Source organism: Corvus cornix, chromosome 5 (genome assembly GCF_000738735.6).
Source record: "Corvus cornix cornix isolate S_Up_H32 chromosome 5, ASM73873v5, whole genome shotgun sequence".
Lineage (NCBI taxonomy): Eukaryota > Metazoa > Chordata > Aves > Passeriformes > Corvidae > Corvus > Corvus cornix.
Window position 1 is genome coordinate 16,318,283 of NC_046335.1, and position 19,356 is coordinate 16,337,638.

The window sequence follows — 19,356 nt, forward strand, 5'->3', positions numbered from 1 at the left end:
TCAGGAGCTGAATTTCTATAACAGGAATTCATGTCAATGTTTATTTACATAATGTTATTTCATACTGAATGCAAATGTTTATTCATTTCTAATCATACTTTTATTTCTAATAATTAATTTTAATCATTATTTATATATTTCTATTCTTTTTAACGACAGGATGCTCTGAAATGTCTACAGTTTTTCTCTATTACCCAGAAAGGGGCAAAATACATAAAAGGCAAACTACTGATACAATGGAGGTCAATGGCACAGCCTACCCTTTACATGGAAGGTCTGCAATGCTGCCCTTATTTTCATTAGCTCAGTTGAAATTTTCTCCTTATCTCCTCACATTTCCACAAACTATCCCCCACCATAAGAAGACAGAGGGGCTACAGAAAGTGGAGCTTTCACTATTTCAAAACTGCAGTTTTGTTTCGAATCTCCCCTCTCTACTGTAGCTGTTTTCCTCACCGCAAGTATTTTTAAACCCAAGTTGTTACGAGAGTTACTTCCTGTTACAGTTATGAGGTCAGTGAAACAAGAACAGCAGTGCAATAATATCTCATTGTAATTGCATGGTTTCTTTGTAAAAGCCAGATCACCTCTCATCATAAATCATTTAATATTCATTCTCCATTTTAAAATTACAGAAAAGAAAGGTAGACCAAGTCATGGTGATGATACCCTCTTCTTGTTGCACAGAGATGTTGTAAGGATAACAATGAAAGGCTGTGTGTGGTCCAGACACCAGAGATGAAAAATCATCTTTTTTTTGGTCTTTTACACCTTGTGAGAGCCTCAAGAATAAGGAAATGACATCGGAGCAACTCTTGATGCAGAAATCATTAGGGGCAGTCACTGCTGTGCTTCTTGCAGCAGCTTTTCAATCATAAGCGAATGGGTGTTGTAGAAGGGCAGCCCGTCCACTTCCATCTCTAGACTGGCAGTTTTGCCACTGCGGACCCCGAGCTGCACAAGTGTTTTCAGAAGCTTTTCTTCCTTAAAAAACAAAGAAACGGAGTATAATTAAAATTCTGAATCAGACAAGAGCAGTCATCAAGATCTTTATTTTAATTCTGGGAGAGACTGACCATATCCTCCATATTTATTTTGCCATCAACTTGCAAGTACTATCTCGTCCCAAAGAATATGTTTAGCATCTGGAGCTCAGGGAGTGTCAGATGGTTTATACCCTTGACTGCTATTTAATTACTGAATATTATTGTTCTCCACACTCCCTCAAACAGAACATTAGTGTCAATTCAGAAACATCTATCATTTTTTGCCTGGTTTCAAGTTCCTATATTGCAAAAATCAGAATCAGAGGAACCTCCACCCAAAGTATCTCAAAAATCCATCTGTGGCAGCTGCATCCAGCTGGCTGCAGCTGCATTTTTAAAGAAAAGAACAGAAGGGAAAGAGGATGCACCAGGAGAAAAGGTTATAGAGAGCACCTGGATGGGCTGCACACTCACTTTTCTGCAGCTTCTCTGATCTCTCCGTGCCTTTGGCCTTCTCTTCCCTTTTTCTTACTGATTTTATGAGAATTTTGGTTGCTTAGGGAAGAAGTGGGGACAAAACAACCTCAGAAATTGTGCTTCCTTGGCATGGTCTGAAATAGCATAAACTTTGTTTAGAACTAGTTATTTTCTTGCTTAACTAATATAAGCAGATAACAAAGCATGTTCCAAGTTGAGCTGTAAAAGTACACAGAGGGAACAAAATGCTTTTTTGTGAGCTATGGGCCAGTTAGCATTGTGGGATGAAAAGATGGAATAAAATGAGCTCTGAAAAAACCACAGGGAACAGTGAAATTTGAAGATCTGGTTTCAAGTGGACGCATGTCTGCCATCAACGGCTCTGCTTTTCATTTGTTATGAAATGTACACAGTAAAACTCTTTCTATTTTTTTAGCATTTACTATACTGAGAATTTATTTCTTGAATTCTATTAATAAAAATCCAAGAAAACAAAAATCCTAGCTTCCCCTACGCCAACCCGGTGATAAGTTATGTAAGACCTTGAAACACTCACCTACCTATCTTTTCCTCCCTTTCTTTGCTAGGAATGCCTTTTCTAGTCTTTGTCTACCATGCCATTTCCACTTGCATGGAAATTGCTACTGGAACAGTCCTACCAGTGTCCTTGACAAAGAGTTCTCTAGGTTTTAACACTTCTTGTTTGACATTACCACACAATAAACTCCAGCAAAGTTCTTTATCTCCTGGACACAAATGAATCATGAAAAAAAAATTATAACGTTAAAATATCTACTCTTATCAAATGTTAGGACTTTTTCCAGGAACACTTCTAAACCACAAAGAATACAGGAGCTGTAGATCTGAATTTAGACACAATATGGTTGTATTTTACATAATAGAGTACATGGTCAAAATGTAATCATTTCTGAATGAAGCAAAGCATGCCCTGTATGACCAATTCAGTTTAATTTTGTAACTTGCTTTCTGAATGCACTTTCTAAAGATCTGTCTTTTATTTCCTGGTAAAACATCCTAGTTCTTAGCTGCAACAAAATTAAATGAGGGTCTGGTTTTCTACTAAAGGAGAAATATGCATAGTTACATGGTGTCAGCAGTGATGCATCTATGTAAGGAAATTATCAGGATACATTAGTAGCATGAAATTTGCTACTTTGTAATTTATAAAATTATAAATATACATCAGTTTATATCATATGAATGTTCATATATATGAATGCAAATATACAACTGATCTTTCTGCACTACAGAGGTTTCTCTTAGCACTGAGTGTATCTAAATGCTTAAGGACAAAGGAGATCTCCTGTGTCGCAAAAGAGATGCCCAAATTGGATACACAAAATGTAATCTCTAAAATGAATGGTTTCTGCTATGTATTTACATATTAGAGCTCTCTGATCTGCTTATATGAGGTAAAAAAGTTTGCTTGCTTAATGCTACATAACTATGCCTGATAAACCATAGTTTGTCATCAAATGCTACTGTTTCCATTTGTAATAAGCAAATACAATGTACAGCACGCTTCCTTAGCTGTACAGTGCTGCAATTTGACCACAGTTCTCTCTTTAGTAAATCATTATGTTGGGAGTGGAGTAACCAGAAAAAATAATCAGAAAAATAGAAAAATACCTTGTTAGTTTGTGCTTTATTCACGGGAACAACTTCCTTATGAATGGCAAAGGTAATAAAGCATACTAAAAATACATCACACCTTCATATATTTATAATATAGTTCATATTCTTAGAGGTCATCATTTAAAAAAACCCCAAATGATACAGTTAATACGCTGCCATTAATGAAGAGCTCAGTAAAAGAACAAATGATTGATATATTAACCTGATTGTGAGATGCAATGAAATGCAGAGTTGACCGTAAGATGTTTAGCATTAGCTACATTTGGATAAGTATGAATGAATTAATTTCATTACAGTCACTTTGATATAACAATACTACAAACATCTGAAAAGCCAAGCCAATACCATAATCAAATTAGTAGGTAAGCAAAGGTAAAGGTAAGCAAAGATTGTTTAGGTCCAATTGTTTCTTGCTCCTGCAGTTCTCGCCACGGAACAAATGCTTTGCAGCATCTGTCGCTAAGATGTGTGTAAAGGCTGATCCATGAGCACAGAACAATCTGAGTTTGCTGTTCAGTGGGAAGGGAGAGCTCCACAGTTCTGGGGTTTGGCAGCGCAGCCCTGACACTGCTTGAACAAGAGCCTGCAGGGAAATAATGCTGGTGTTTCAGGGGAAGTCTTCACTTAGTAATTATGACCTACAGCATTCATGGAAGTGACATTTTTTGAACAAAAATAAAGCACATGATAAGACAGCTGTCTGCTGCTTAGGCACTCCTTCAAATGTCCTCTTTTCAATTACAAATACAACTATAAACACCAAGATGGATCTGTGTGGTGTTGCTCTTTATCTCACTAGGGCAATTATTATACCATTAAATGAAGATGAATTTTGCAGAAAGTAGCCATATAAACATAAATGGTCTGATTTTTTTATACTAATGGAGTATGTGAATACTAATGTATTCAATCTTCTGCATTGTTCACTGTTGTGTGATTTATAATTAAAGATATAATATTTTCTTGTCTGACATTTAGTCATTTTCTCTCCTCCAGAAAACTGTTTCCATTAATTTTATCTCAATAGATTTTTGTATTGCACTTTCAGTAGCCCATTATTGGCTCATTAATATTCCCAGCTGTATAGCTTAGTAAAACAAAAACAAGAAGGTTTTCCTGTACACAGTATGACATTTAATTACACTATCTCATTACCAGGAATTTTGATCATAGTAATTTTAGGATGCATTAATTTAAAGGTCAAAAACCAGTAGATGCCACTGGAAAAAACATTGAAAACTGAAAAGTAATTAATGTATTTTATGAAAAGACTGTGCTAAAAAGGGCCATATAAGCTTTGTTAAACCATATGGCTGTGCCAAGTGTTGGTATCAGTTTCAGTTTTACGACCTCTGGATAAAAAACTAAGATAGCAAGAACTAAAAAAAAATTGTGAGATCTACTCTAAAATACTTAAAAGGTGCTTTGTTGGAATTTCATGCAGAATGTGCTGTCATCTCAGGAGAAAAGCTTCTTTGTTTTGGACAGTTTCTATGGTAGATGGATTGCATTTTGCTTAGCATTCTTGGAGGTCACAAACTTAATGCTTTTGTCCAAATCTCTATAGAGGCACTCAGCCAATAAAGCCGAATTTTGAAGTTCCTAAGTTATTGCAAATACGTGGAACAAACCTTATTTAATCATTAAGAGTGTGTGTGTGTGTGTGTGTGTATATATATAGACAGATTTTTTTTAACCACTGCCAAGTTAAAAATAGAGGCACGTGCTTAGCAGGATGAGCACAGATCACAGTCATTTCTCACCCCTCTCAGTTATTTTACTTTTTCTCAGTCTGAAACCTTTGCATTCCCAGAATATCACACTGTACAGAGCTGCATTAGTCAAAACACATTTAAAAATATTCATGTACAAGTTTTTCTCCAACTTTAATTTAGAAACATTCAAAACTAATTGTAGAAAGGTTCCAGAAAGGTGGAAAGATCAGAAGTACGGTACAAAGATCAGAAGTATGGAGTGGCTACTGCATAAGAACTGTGACTTGATTTTGGAAGCAGACATCTAAAGGACACTAAAACAGAGAGTTATAAAATCATGAATGATGCTAAGGAAGCAAACAGGGAATTTTAATCACTGTATCTCGATACAGGGATTTCTTGGATTGCCCATAAAATTGTAGCACTGTCTTCTGCTTGAAGTTAGAAGACATGAACACATTCATATTGAAGGATTTTTATTTGCAACCTGTTTTGGATCCTTTGTGGAACAGTCTAAGTACAGTGTGGCTGCTTCTTCACAAGGAATGCCCAAAAGTCCCTGAAGACCTTGTGTCTTAGGTTACAATGTAAGATGTAACCAAAAGTATGTATTCTATCACCAGCTCTTAAAACCAGGTGGGGCAGGGTTCTTTGTCTCTTCCATGACACATCCCTGATAACTCCCTCCAGGAGATATCTTCTGTTAATGGGCCATCCAGCCTCACTGCATGACTCATAGAATTACATCATCCCATTGTGAGATGCTCCGCCCAGGAGGAGGAACCAAGCATTCCTACCTGGATATAATCTGAGGTGTGGAACACCACAATGAGCCCTCACCTACTGGGTTTCCAGAGGACAAGAGCTACATGACCACCACTGGACCTTCAGAGGAAGACCAGACCCTTCTACAGGATCACTGCTTCTACAGAACCGTATCTACCACTTCAAAGAGGGCTTCAGCCACCCCTTCATGGGACTGCTGCCACCACCCTGCCCAGCAGGGTGTCAGGTCATATCCTGACTCTGTCAGGTTAAGCCAGTATTTCTGTATTATTGCCTTGTTATATATACTAGTAAAGAACTGTTATTCCTATTTCTCATATAATTGCCTGAAAGCCCCTTAATTTCAAAATTATAGTAATTTGGAGGGAAGGGGGTTACATTTTCCATTCCAAGGGAGGCTCCTGCCTTCCTTAGCAGACACCTGTCTTTTAAACCTTGTGAAGGTAAGGTATTGAACTGGACTAGGCAGGATTCAGCAGCTGGTGGCCACTTCCATCTATGTGTCATGAGCAAGTCTCAACCCCTCGTGCACAGGAATTACCTTGGTGACGGACGGAAGTGCCGGCAGCCAGAGCCTCTGGCTCGGTGCCCGTGGAAAGCCGACGGCTCTGCGCAGGTAGCGGTCGTGGATCTCACAGGAGCGCAGCACAGACAGAGCACAGGCAATGGCATAGCCACCCCAGTTAGAGACCCCTGCAAAAGTGACACTGAAACCAGACTGCAAAAATTGGCTGCTTAGTGTCCAGAGTGTGTCAGAGACACCTGCGTTAGGAACAGAGAAATCTGAGCCCAAGAACAATACGGACCATCCAGTTCACAAGTTGGTCCTTGCTGAACACCTCTCTCTCACTGTGAATTTTATTTCATGCTGGTGTATAAGAGAATTTTAACTGTAACATTCAACTTCAGTTGAATATTAAGAATGTACATTTGTCCTTGAGTGATTATTGAAAGAACTTATCTCTTTGTAAAGGAGCAATATGACTAATTTATGCCTGATACGAGCACACTCACAGAAGTTTATCAATTATACTGAAAATTTGTATGTGCACAGACATTTTAATTCCCACACAGATCACTTCTGCAGTCTTCCTTATGGATTTTTGTTACTGAGTAACCTGGTCTAGTGAAAGGTTTCCTGCCCATGGCAGGAGGAGTAGGAACTGGATGATCTTCAAGGTTCATTCAAACCCAAGCCATTTTTGGATGGATTCTATGGTTCTGTGATTTTATACAATGTGTGATTTTTCAAGAATACTCAGGATTTGCCCTATTTCCAATTAAATACACTTTGTTCATTGAACATTCTCAATTTTCAGTCAGTTCTTCTGAAGCAACAGGTCCTTAACTCTTCAGAAAACGTACATAATACTGAGATAGATTCGTTTGCCAGGGAAAAGACAAATGTTTCCTTGTCAGTTCTATTCTCAAACACCAGCTACTCTCCCACCCCACCAAAAATCCCTTACCAGCTACAACAGTAAAATCAGCTTCAACATCACAAGCTATAACATCTCCATTTTTTATGTGCTTCTTTACAGCATCTTTTACTTTGCCCATTCCTAATTCATTTCCTCCATCTCCAACACCTTTATAAAAGAGAAGAAGACAAAATGAGTATGAACACAGCATATAAATGACAATCCCTCTAGAAGGCATCCAGTGTCTTCCCCACAGTTGCTGTGACAGTTCACAGCTCCATATGAGATGGTTTATCCTTTTTCATCCACACTGCCTAAAAACAGAAGACTGTGAATGAAATAGCTGAAAGCATCATCTATTACATGCCAGCCTCTAGGTTTATACAAGCAATGTACACTGTACATTGTGTGCATACAAAAGAGATCAAAACTATCAAGTGGTTGTGAACTGCAGACAGAATTAAGACAATAAACTTTGCTTATGGAAGGTCTTACATGAGTGTTCTATGTACTGCATTATCACAAGTACATCAAGACAGAGAAGATAGAAAATTAAACCAAAATAAACCTGAGAAATTAGCTGGCAATTCTATAATACAGCAAGCATAGAAAACTTTGGCTTGTTACAAGCTTTAATCAAAAAAAACCAGAATAGAAATAGTAACTATTGCAGAAAGACAAGCAAAAATATACATAAGGATTTGGGCAGAAGTAGGCCTGACTGCACTGCCCATCTGTTTGATACAGATCACTAATGTGCCACAGTACCCAAAGAGCCCAGCCCTGTGTACTATTACTGTTTTCATTTTCCATAGTCATTTACCAAAACGACAACTAGTCTTTATTTTTTAAAGTGCTCTTATGTACTGGATGTGGGGCATTGATTTTTGTTGCACAAATAGAAATACTGTGTATTTGTCTTAGTGATTTTAGTGAAAGTAGTGGGATCTGTGTAATTTCAGAAAAATTCTGGGCAACCCTATATTTAGGACATAAAGTTGTCAGATGTCATTTAGAGACCTGGAGATGAAGGTAACATATAAACTAGCAGTTTACATAAAAGCTGGATAGCACCTCTAATCTCTCATCAATATATTAAAAACATACTAAAAAAATTCATCTATTTAGTTGGAAACTAAAATTTCTCTTTCATCTGTTAGTCTGAATGGCATTGTCTTCAATTTGAAGATTTTACAGAAAAATCCTAGACAATGTCTGTGAAACAGAACAGTGAAGAGCTCCAAGTCCTTGCTGCAATGTATCAGATTTGAATTTGAAATATGACTGTGCTCTAATGCATAGCATGTGTTACAGGAGAGAAATTACAATATTTATAATTTACACTTCAGCCCTGAAAACTGGTAAATTTAACACTTTTAGTTACTGCATAAATATCTCATGTGTCTGTAGCAAATTTCTTCTTTAAGTGAAATGGAAAGTTATTTCTCAGCAGCAATTTTTTATTTGATTCCTTAAGTCTATCCAGTCAAGTGGGGCATAACTGAGTGACACATAGCTTACATAAAAGGATTTGCCATGGAACAGCTACTTTTTTTTATCTTTAATAATCTGCTCACATTTATTTCACCATTGGGAGTTAATGGTGCTTTCAAAAATCTGTTCATTGGTGGTACTTTTCAAACAGGTATTGATTCAATCCTGGTGCTTCTATCCTCATATATAAATACGGAAGTTCTGCTTTGTAAGAATCTGATTTTTCTTATACTCAAAATTAAAATTTTTGCTCCTAATATTCTTTAAAAAGGCTAAGATGAATTTCTTGTCCCATGAAGATAACCAACAGTTTCTTTAACCGAAAGATATCCACTGCTCAGGGCTTTTTCTATCAGTCCTGCTTTGCTTTTCTTGTCTTTGTGGGAGTCCTGTCACCAGGATGGCAGCACAATTAGGAGATCTACTGCTGTGGATGTATCCCATTTGTGTGACACTGGGAGGAAAAGAACACCCCACTGAAAAAGTCTCCTGTCCCCTCTGTTTTCTTCTTCCTCCACACATTGCCAGAGATCTGTTTTACTGTAGATCTCCAGAGTGAAATTCACCTGTGCAAACACAGCCATCCACACATGAGCCAGTCAGTTACACTGCTTTTAAAGTCAGCAGAAAGAAACACTCCCTTCACACATTCAGTTCATCTCACCCCAAGGCAGACATCTCAAATATAGATGTCTGAAAATAGGCAAGATAAATCCTCTTCTAAAGGCCCAATTGCTTTCCAGGCAAAGGAAAAATAGTTCTGCTGGATCTTCCATGCACGTTCCCACTGACTACATTGTTTTCTGAAACTACATTCATGAAATATGCAGGAGATGCCAGTCTTCTGTGCTAAAAATCTTTATGAAAGGGAAATGTGTGACCCCATTTTTTCATGCAGTACTTTGGAAAGCTTTTAATCAGCTCCCACATAAATAGCATATAGCTATGTCAATTGTATGACAGCTGAAAAAAGTCATATGTGGTTCCAGTACATCTCTTAATCTTTCATTTCAGTCTTATGTGGAAAATTAGTCCCTTCCAAACTCAGCCTTTCATGTTTTCTTACTTTGTGAATTCCTCAAGGCTGCTCCTTACTCCCTGAGTTTTTAGGATGTCAGTACCCATACAATTGTAAGCATTGCTCATGCTTTGTCTGTGGTCAAACTACAGGATCAGATTTTTTTAAAAACACAGATCTTGTTTTAAATGGAACTTGACAGCAATTAATCAGCATGTAACAAATGCTCTAACATTTCCCCTCTCCACCTACTGACACAGTGGTTCTTGCCATGGAGCATACTATATAAAGAACTTCTGTAGGCTGAAAACTTGATCTTTCTAGTATTCTAGCCCATAAGGCTATTCGAGTACTCCACCCTAATGATGTACAATGTTTGCATTTATATGCATCATATGCCTCCAAATTCCTACTGACCATATAGAAAGTTGAAGATAGCCCCACCAGAAAAAAATTGATCCTCATCAGTAGCAATACACTGCTATCAGTAATGGGACAAGACACAAAGGCCACAGCCCAGTGGCTAAGTTAAACTAAGCTTTGCAGAAACGCATTGAAAAACCCAACAGCCAACCCAAGAAATTGCTGCCCAATTACAAAAAACAGATACAAAAAATTAGTGTGATAAGCAAAACAAGAAATGTTAACTAGGTAACAGACAGTGCAAGAAACAATTACAGTTTTTTTCTATAGATACTCAATTAGTTCCCCAGAGCAGAATACCCACATACACAAATGCCGTGGGAGATGAGAGCAGATTCCTTCATTGTCCTTTGAAGCCTCCGACTTGTTAAACTATTTTCTATGCAGATATCTCTTTAGAGAAAGTTCACAGCACTGAGACATAGTGAATCTGAATAACTGCTTTTCTTCTTTTTCACAAGCCTGTGGTATTTTTTATTAATTGCAATTTGTAGAATATTTGAATATTCAGAGAATGTTTGAAACAAACTACATTCTGCTGAATAGATTCAAATTCTCAGCTGGCAGAACATTCCTAACTCCAGCAAATGAATAATATACCTTGAGCTGCTGAGGGAGATATTTGAAGAGATTAGGGTATTTTTACTAAAGGAATCAGGTTGTGATGTTATGTAAGTAGCTGGAGAGATCAAGTTCTTGTATCAACAACCTAAAATCAGGGACAAGAGTTGAAACTAACAGCAGCAGATAAAGCTCTGAGGCATTTTGCCAGACGTCTTTACAAAACAGAGCTTCTCCTATACTTAATCAGTCGATCTTTGTCCTCTGTTGAGATTGCCAAGACAGTGCCATCTAGAGTACTTCCTTTTGAATGTTGGAAGGTACTTCTTATGAATAGGAAAAAAACTGAATTAAATCTAAATACAAAGTATTGCAAATTTTACAATAATAAAAAAAATCAGTGAAGTCCTCTGCTGCACAGCTTTTAAATGATATCAATACAGTGAAATCAGACCATGAATTAACTCTGCAGAAGCTCTCTAAATTCTGTGGAAACATTTGAAAAACAACAAAACTGAGAAGCCAAAGTTCCCATACTTTTGGTAACACTTAGAAGCAAGTCCACAGCACTATAAGAAGAAAAAAAGCTAAATTAGCAGACATGTTCTGATGTGGCAGTCTGGCCTGGGTACTTATTTCCAATTTAATTTTAATATTTATAGGGATTATATATCTCCAAACCTCTCATTTGGGCCACACATGGTAGCAGGAAGCATTTGATTGTACAAGAATGTTGTACAATGGTCTATGGCATATTTTTTCAAAACCAGATACGAATAAGTTTTCAAGAAAAAAAGGTTTATTGCCTAAAGAGAGGAGCAGCATGCTGACAAAAGCATTCTCGTTAGAGGGACTAGCAAAGGGCAATGTTGTTTTGGTGGGAAGGACAAGGCATTCCTTTAAGGATTCCTACTGTACACACATATTTTGTTAGAGAAGGCACTATTAGAATAGATGCAAGTATGTAATTCCTGCTTAAAGGGATGTACTGCTAAAGACAATATAAACAAAGATTCTATCCAGATTGCTGATTTAACTTAGGTGTAACAATCATAAACCCAATACTTTAATAAGGAATGTTACCATCCAATAACCATTTACTTTCTATGCTGCCTTTAACACATAAAATACAGAATGGATTCACTATTAAAAACTCCACTTAGAGTGTATGTACATACACTTATGTACAGGTAATACACCTGGCCTTGCTTTTTTTCCCTTAAATAACTTCGAAATCAACTTTTTTTTTTTTTTTGACTGTGAGAATCCTATAATAGAAACTTGCCATTTTTCTCCAGCAATGGTCTCTTCAAATTCAACCAACAAATGGCTGTAGCCTGAAAGCAGCTACTCAGCACCTGCCTCCTGCTCCCCTTCACTACCACTAAGAGGTCCTGTTTTGTGCTTCTCTTGCTTCTGAGAAGTCACACAAACTCACACTTACCTGTTGTTGTGACCCCTGGAATGGTTTGTGCAGCTAAAAATAGTTCATCTATGGGATCCACAAGATGTTTAATGTTAACTTTCCTGGCATTGTAATAATTGCCATCAGCAGCCATCCCAGCACGCTCTATTGCTATCAGGTGATCAAATCTGGTTAGAGGTGAATGAAAAAACAGAGGGGAAAAGTCAAAGCTGTGATTTTCACATGAAAAATTCTTCTGTTGGCTGCTTGTGCTTGGTTCTACTTCTTGACCATTTGGGATTCAAGGTAAAACTTGGATACTGTTTTGTTATTTCTGAATGTAGTTCTCTGTGGGGTTTTTTTCAAAGGTTAGCTCAGTTTTTTTTTTAATAGCTTTAGTGCAGCTCCCCCAAACCACATTTGCTATCAAGAAATGGAGAAGTTCATGCAATCCTCCTAGCCAGCAATCGTTTGGGTCAGCCATCTGGCCTGCCTCTGTTCCACATTAAAGCAGGTGGTATCTTGTAAAATATTAATACACTTGCACTCTGCGAGTGTATTCAAAGAAAACAAAAAAGTGGAAAACTAATGATCATCTAAATCCGTGTTAGTGCAAATATATTTTCTGCTTAAAGTACATTGCTTGACAAATATTCAACTGTTTCTAGTTAGGCAATGTGTGGGTTTGGGTCTTTAGATTTGGGGGATTTATTTTTTAAGTGTATGGCTATTTTGTTGGTTATGAAAGCAGGCAGATGTGCTGCGGCTCTCCTACATTTTAAGTAGAACTTTAGTACTCAGTTCTGCCACTGTATGTTAGAATTAAGTTATTTTGCTTCTGTTTCTCCAATTTTACTGTCAAGAGATTACTAATTCTGCTGAATTACTTAATGTTCTTGTGGGTGGGTATCTACAGTGATTCTAGAGACCTTCAGCAGGTTAGTTGTCTACCTAAAAAATTACTTCAGCTTTTTGGGACTAAGGGACCAATTTAAATAGAATCTGCCTGTACTTTTATTAAGCATAGCTATAAAAGACATTTTTAAAACAATACACAAAAAATGAAAACAGTATCATGCATACTATTACAGTACACACTAACCTGTGGAAAGAAATGGGAATTGAATAAGCTAATGAAGCAAATACCAGGGTGAAAGACCTTTTTATTAAAGAATACAAACTGAAGGCAACTACATTAAAATACTTTATGAGGAAAGATGAATAAAAATGAGTAATGTATGCCTACTTCAAGGAAACTTAAGTTGCCTGCTAAGTCATGAAATGAGCAAACAGCTACTTAGCAAATTCTCCAGTGCATTAACCCTAATCACACCACTACAAACACACAAGACTATTAAGTCAGGTCATATTCCCCAGTTGTCATACTAGAGCTAAAGCTCTAGAAAATGAACACACTCCACAGCTCTTTTCTTAGTTCTTTCACTGATTTTGATATAATACTTTTTGATCTTCTCACTGATTTAAAAATTGGTAAAATAATATATAGTGTGTGTAGATATATTTCCAGAATAACAGCTGAAAAACTTCTAGCAGTTTTTTGAAGGAAAAGAGCTATTGATATATGAAGAATTGTTTCCTTTTTGTACCCCAGAAGTGCATAATTGCAGAATAATGTGTAATTCTGTACTCTGTGTGTGGTCCAATAACAGTGTTTGGGTTCGAAGTTTGTTCTGCTCATTCCAAGTCTTAAGGATTTACTTGTAGCCATTGTGCCTTCTCAGACCATGGTCCTTATTTTTATTATAGTTTTGCACAGTAGAGGTGTGACCCATTCTCAGAAACGGAATACGTACCTAGGTCTTCCAGGATTCCCATTCTCACACAAAAACATTAAAGCTGAATCAGCATTTTGCCTTTGATAACTCAGTAGAGGGATGGGTTTCTTCAGGATTCCTAAAGGAAAGCAAAATTAAATTCAGATACTAAATACTTTTCCTTTTGTTTGATGTGTGTTTGAGTGAATTTAAAAAAAAAAGAAAGCAAAATTGCTAGAACACTAAGAATTAAAATCAAGAACTTTATACAATTCTTGATGAGCTCCCTGTATTTTTATTTTAATTTAAACTTGTTTCAATGTAAATGCTATTAAACAGGACCTTGAGGTAGAAAACAGGTCTACAAGAATAAGAGCAGACATCCAGAATTTATCCCAAGCAACTCATCCAGAATCAGTACCCAGATATGTACACATTAACTTGATGCCAGCTAGGTTTAACAAAATGTCATCGTAGCAATGCTGAGCAGAGCTTAGAGGATGAATTCTGATTCATTCTCTGGGGAAAAAAACTCCTGTACTAAGTGACAGATTAAAACTGAAGCAAACCTTGGCTCAAATTAGAAAGATAAAAACTGAAAAAAACCGTGTCTCTTACCTAGTTGAACAGCTTCTTCCATAATCTTTTTATTCAGATCCATGGCTCGCTGATCTGTAACTATGGCAACCTGCTTCTCCAAGGCCTGCAGCATGGCTGCGATGGCAAGGGCTCCCGGGGGGCCGTCGTTCTCCTCGGGCGGCTCGTGGGCGCAGTGGGTGGGAAATCCCGTGGTTATCAGCACGGAGCCAGCGTGGGACAGCGCCAGGCAGGCCCGCAGCAGCTCACCCCGGCGCCGCAGGTGCAGCACACCCCGCTCTCCTAGACAAGTGGTTTTAAAGAGAGCGGTACACTTCTGGGTATCACTCTCCTGGCCAAGTTCCCTCTGGGTGAAAGTACATACTTTAGTGACATAAAATGGGTTTAAAAAAAAAGAGAGGAAAAACTTCTGGTCAAGGCAGGAATTGGGGTAATTTCCTCAGGAAACCTAAGAAGATGTAGGATATGAGTAATGAAGATAATGGGCTGTTCTTCCAGGTTAAGAATGTCCAATTCTGAAAATTATTATAACTAGCATTTCTAGGTATGAGTGCAAATAGCTTTTTCTGAGAGCTTATTGCATATTGTTTCCTTTCCTTTAGCCCTCTGCTTTCCTTTGACAGTCTTGCTAGACCAGGTTTAGCTACTGAAGCTAGACTGCAACTCAAGCATCCCACACCTTAGTTATAATGCAGACTTCAGATGTGTAAGCTGCTCCTTTGTCTCTGTTTAACTCCATCCACTTCAGGAAGAGCTAATTCCCAAATAAATGTCACTTAATGAAATGATTAACCTCAGAAGTGAGGCTTCAGAGACATTGTAAGTTACCTGGGGACTTTTTAAACTCAATGAATACAGTGGTATCCAGGTGACTACTAGAAGTTCTTGTAACACTTCATGTAGTAGAGAACCATGTTATCAGACCTTGAGAAACAGGTGAATATTAACAGAAGTCTCTTCTCATGGGTCAGTCCCTAAATAGGCAACACTGTTTTCTGTGTATGGCTTTCATTGCTCAAACACTTCCTATCCCATGTCCCTTCCCTGTCACTTGGAAAAAAGTTCACAGCTCAGTTCTTTCGATTTGCTAGCACTCAAGAAAACCATGAATACCAGCATGATGGGCTCATAGAGATAAGTCTTCACTGTTGTTTTCCAATCTCCTCACATCTTCATCCTTCTCGCTCCCCTCATCCCCACATTTTCCTCTTTTTGTCCTCAGTTTCCCCTTTGGCATTTATCCCTCTGTTCCTCCTAAATAACACACAGGCAATACACAGATAATGGATAGATAAAAAAGTTCAGAACAAAACTTAGCATAAGCAGAATATAAGTCTCTGAGAAGAGGGGTATACTGACTGAGACAAAGTACTGTACTCTCCTTTAGCAATAAAATGAGCTAACTCTTAAGTTAGGTCCCGTATTTCTGCAGAGCGTGGCACTGTGCCAAGCCAACTCCAGAGAGTGGGAAAGGAGAGGCCTTGTGAGCAAAAATAAACAGACCCAAATGTATGCACACAGCCCAAACCCGGAGCTTGGGAGTGCTGGGCGTAAGCTGTTTTCCACTACTGCCTACAGAGGATTTCAGAAAATTTATGGCACACTGAGCTCAGACTTTACAGTAGCCAGAGGGGACTAACTCAGTGTGTATTTTAGGAATGGTTGCACTACTCAGTTTGCCTTTGCTTCCCTCTCTTCCTTGTACACACAGGCAGCCCTACCTACACAACCAGCCACTACCTTCTGTGGTGACATGGTCACTGATAGATATGTCAGCAGAAATTAAGATAATTCCACCCATCAGAGAGCAGTGTTTGAAAAACACATGCAACTACTAGAATTTTCTAGTAAGAGCACAGTAGTCATGAATATATGTAAAGAAATGTGCTATTTACTCTACAGTGAACACCCATGTAGCTGTTACCAGCAAGCTGAGGTACCCTGTACTTTACATACCAATTTCAGTTTTATTCTGTAACAGTTCTTATTCCCTGGGGACTCTCCAGTCTGCTGTAAACATCAGTGCTCCTGTGATGTTTGAGAGCATATAGTCATCAAGATCAGATGAATGGTTTTGGCCAGACTCTGATATTAACTACACTAACAGAAAATATAAGACCTAGTTATATAAACTCACTGCATTCCACAAAGAATTCGTAAAACCACCTTTAGATTCTTACTGTGTTCTTGAATTTTAAATATGTAAAAAGGCAGGTTAGGTGGTATCTACCCCACAACGAATGCATTAAAGGGAGACAGTTTTTGTTTATACCTGGATCTATTCCAATTAGAGTCTCCAGAGTCTTTATCTTCTGTGCTGCTTCTGCTGACACAATACTGAAATGCAGAGGATCTTGAGAGATGCAGTGGACCTGTGGGACTCCTCCTAAGGATCTGACATTGTCATTCTTCAGGTCGGTAATGAACATGCAGCCAGGAGAGTGAGTAAAAGCTAATGGAGCACCTAAAATGAATGAAAAAACTTCAGTTAAATGTTATTATTGCAACATAATGAATTATCAGGATGATAAAATTTTGAAAAGCTACTTCATATAACAACAGAGTCCCTGCCTGATGACACTTATAAAAATAGGTTATATTTTAAATTTACACTGCAGTAATTAATACACTTTGAGAAAGAAATATATGCCTGTACATCTGAAAATGTTTTCACTTTTAAAAAGCTCACATGGGTAGTTGAGTTTTTTCCACAATGTTCTCTTTGGTCTAAACTTGAGGCAACCTAAGAACAGAACTCTGGTGCCCTCCCAAAAGGTCTGTCATGATGGCGTTTATCTTCCCAAGTCACCATTACATGTGACAGGGCCCTGCTGCCCTGGAGATGGCTGAACACCTGCCTGCCCATGGGAAGCAGTGAATTAATTCCCTGTTTTGCTCTCTTTGAATGCATGGCTTTTGCTTTCCCTAGGAAACTGTCTTTATCTCAACCCATGCATTTTCCAGCTTTTACCCTTCCAATTTTCTCCCCTAAACCACAACCACTGTAAAGTGGCAAAGAGTCATGACAAAAGGGGACCAGTAAGCCTTAGCAAAGGAAATACGAGTAGCCTCTAAAACCCCGGAGAAAAATAAGCTACTTTATACCTGACAGCATAGTAGCTCCCTAAGCTGAAAATATTTCCTGTCTTTATACTGATTCCAGAAGTCTGGATCTAGGTAATACTTGATTTGGCAAAATTGGTACATTGTTAGGCAAATCTCAACTGGTATACTTAAACAAGCAAATCTTCACTTGATTGGGAGGGTGAAAATAAAGATATTTCTTTACTAAGTATATATGTGCTTGGTTTGAGCTGGATCTGTTGGGACTCTATGGCTAGCAATTTAAAGCACCTGGGGAACATGGTTGTTAAGGTTTACTAGACCTCATTGAACCCTGTGAGCAGACAATTTTTTGTGACAAGCTAGCAGATTCATGTAAAGTATGGGTACTGACGGTATGGCAGACTTTTAACTACCTAGCTGAGAAAGTAGCACAGCAAAATAAAAACTGTCAAAAATTTCCTGGAAGGCACTAATGACAACTGGTTATAATATAGAAAATGGAGAAATAAACATGAGTGAAAGTCAGTTCCAGGCAAGGGCAGGATAGACAGTCACTTTGGGCAACAGATTGGAGAGACATTTGCAATTTTTTTCTCTCTTTTCCTTACAACAAGGATGCATGAGGAAGATAAATAGGTTTGCTGAAGAATACAGGAAAGAGCAGGATTTTCAGCACGGATTTGGGACTGGAGAAAAGAGATTGTATGTAAGAAAGAAAAAGAAGTCTCTTCTCTTAAAGCTGAACATATTTAGAGCAGGTGTTGAGAGAAGTTCAGACAAACATCTGTAAGAAACCATGAAGATCCTGCAAGGAGAGAAGGACAAAGCAGATGGCCTCCCAAGGCTCTCCCAATTATACTGCCTACGATTGTTAAGCTTCTTTTTCAGTAAGAATGAAAATACAGTATTTCATTCCACTCTAGTGACTTAGAGAAGTATATAATACTGTTACTATGGTTTTGTTGCATTTTCTTGCTCTTTGTGCTCATGCCTCCATAAATCACTGCACACAGTGCAGAAACACTCTGTGCAGAGGAGAAAGTTTCGTTTATGTAAAGTGTGTCACATTTACTTAATTTTGGAAAAAACTAAAAGCTCAACATTCTCCATGAGATACTTAAGAACTCTTTTCCATGTCAATCAATTTGCTAGCTCTTGACAACATTTTGGAATGATTTTTGGCTTCTCTTTATTTTTTTCTCTTTTTTTTTTCTTTTTCCTTTGCTATTGCTTTAATGTAGTACAAAATACTATTTCAAAAGAAAGAAGCTTAAAAATGAATGCCTTTAAACCTCTTGTTTTTTACAATGCTTAAAAAGATGTTTTGATGTTGCCAGAGCTGTAGATTTAAACCTTTAAAATACTCACTCAAAAGTGGTGAAATTTCAGCAGGAATTTTCTTTAAAGTAGAGCTGTATTTCACAACAAAAACTGTCCTGCCAAAGTCTTTTTTGTTGTTTGGTTGGGGTGTTTTTTATCTTACCCTAAAATCAAGCCTGCTAATCGGCCAACTCATCCAGTCTGCTTTTAAAAAAGCAAAATAAAAAAGAGAGAGAGAAAAGAGACTGAAAGATAATTTTAAAAAAGTCTCCAAGCAGCACATACTGCAGTTGATAATTGCTTCTACTCCTGTTACTCCACAGGCCCAAAACACTGGAATATCACCAGGGTGAAGGTGAACTGGATCTCCATAATCTGGTTTAGAAAGATCTTGTACTCCCAGCAGACCTGGAATTGATCAAAAATTAAATCATGAGTGATTCTAATTAAGCAGTAATACTGCAAAGCTGGGGGGTGGACCCCAAACATCATTCAATGACACTGACTTGAGTGCAAGAGTGTCAAGTCTGCCTAAAGTGGAACATTTAGTTTGCCTTTGAGAGCATATTCTCAGAGCCTGAGCTGACTTGATTTCCCTTTTTGTACTTGACAACACCAATAAAAATGTATTTACCTTATTTCTGCAACAAAATACA

The 19,356-nt window shown here is 37.8% G+C and overlaps 1 protein-coding gene across 16 annotated transcripts in view; it reads right to left on the minus strand.

The window, feature by feature from the left end:
- Positions 1–27: 27 nt before the first annotated feature.
- The window catches only part of DGLUCY (D-glutamate cyclase), a 48,957-nt gene continuing 29,628 nt past the window's right edge, over positions 28–19,356 (minus strand). For 11 of the 16 annotated variants that reach the window (XM_039552294.1, XM_039552295.1, XM_039552296.1 and 8 more), the window contains 8 exons: positions 18,986–19,108; positions 16,587–16,778; positions 14,336–14,596; positions 13,757–13,856; positions 11,982–12,130; positions 7,090–7,209; positions 6,162–6,313; positions 1,604–3,702 (listed from right to left, as the gene is read on the minus strand). In XM_039552294.1, coding sequence (XP_039408228.1) covers positions 3,475–3,702; positions 6,162–6,313; positions 7,090–7,209; positions 11,982–12,130; positions 13,757–13,856; positions 14,336–14,596; positions 16,587–16,778; positions 18,986–19,108 — 1,325 coding nt within the window. In that variant the 3' untranslated portion in view covers positions 1,604–3,474. The other 5 variants (XR_005601961.1, XM_039552299.1, XM_039552303.1 and 2 more) reach the window with 5 other exon arrangements.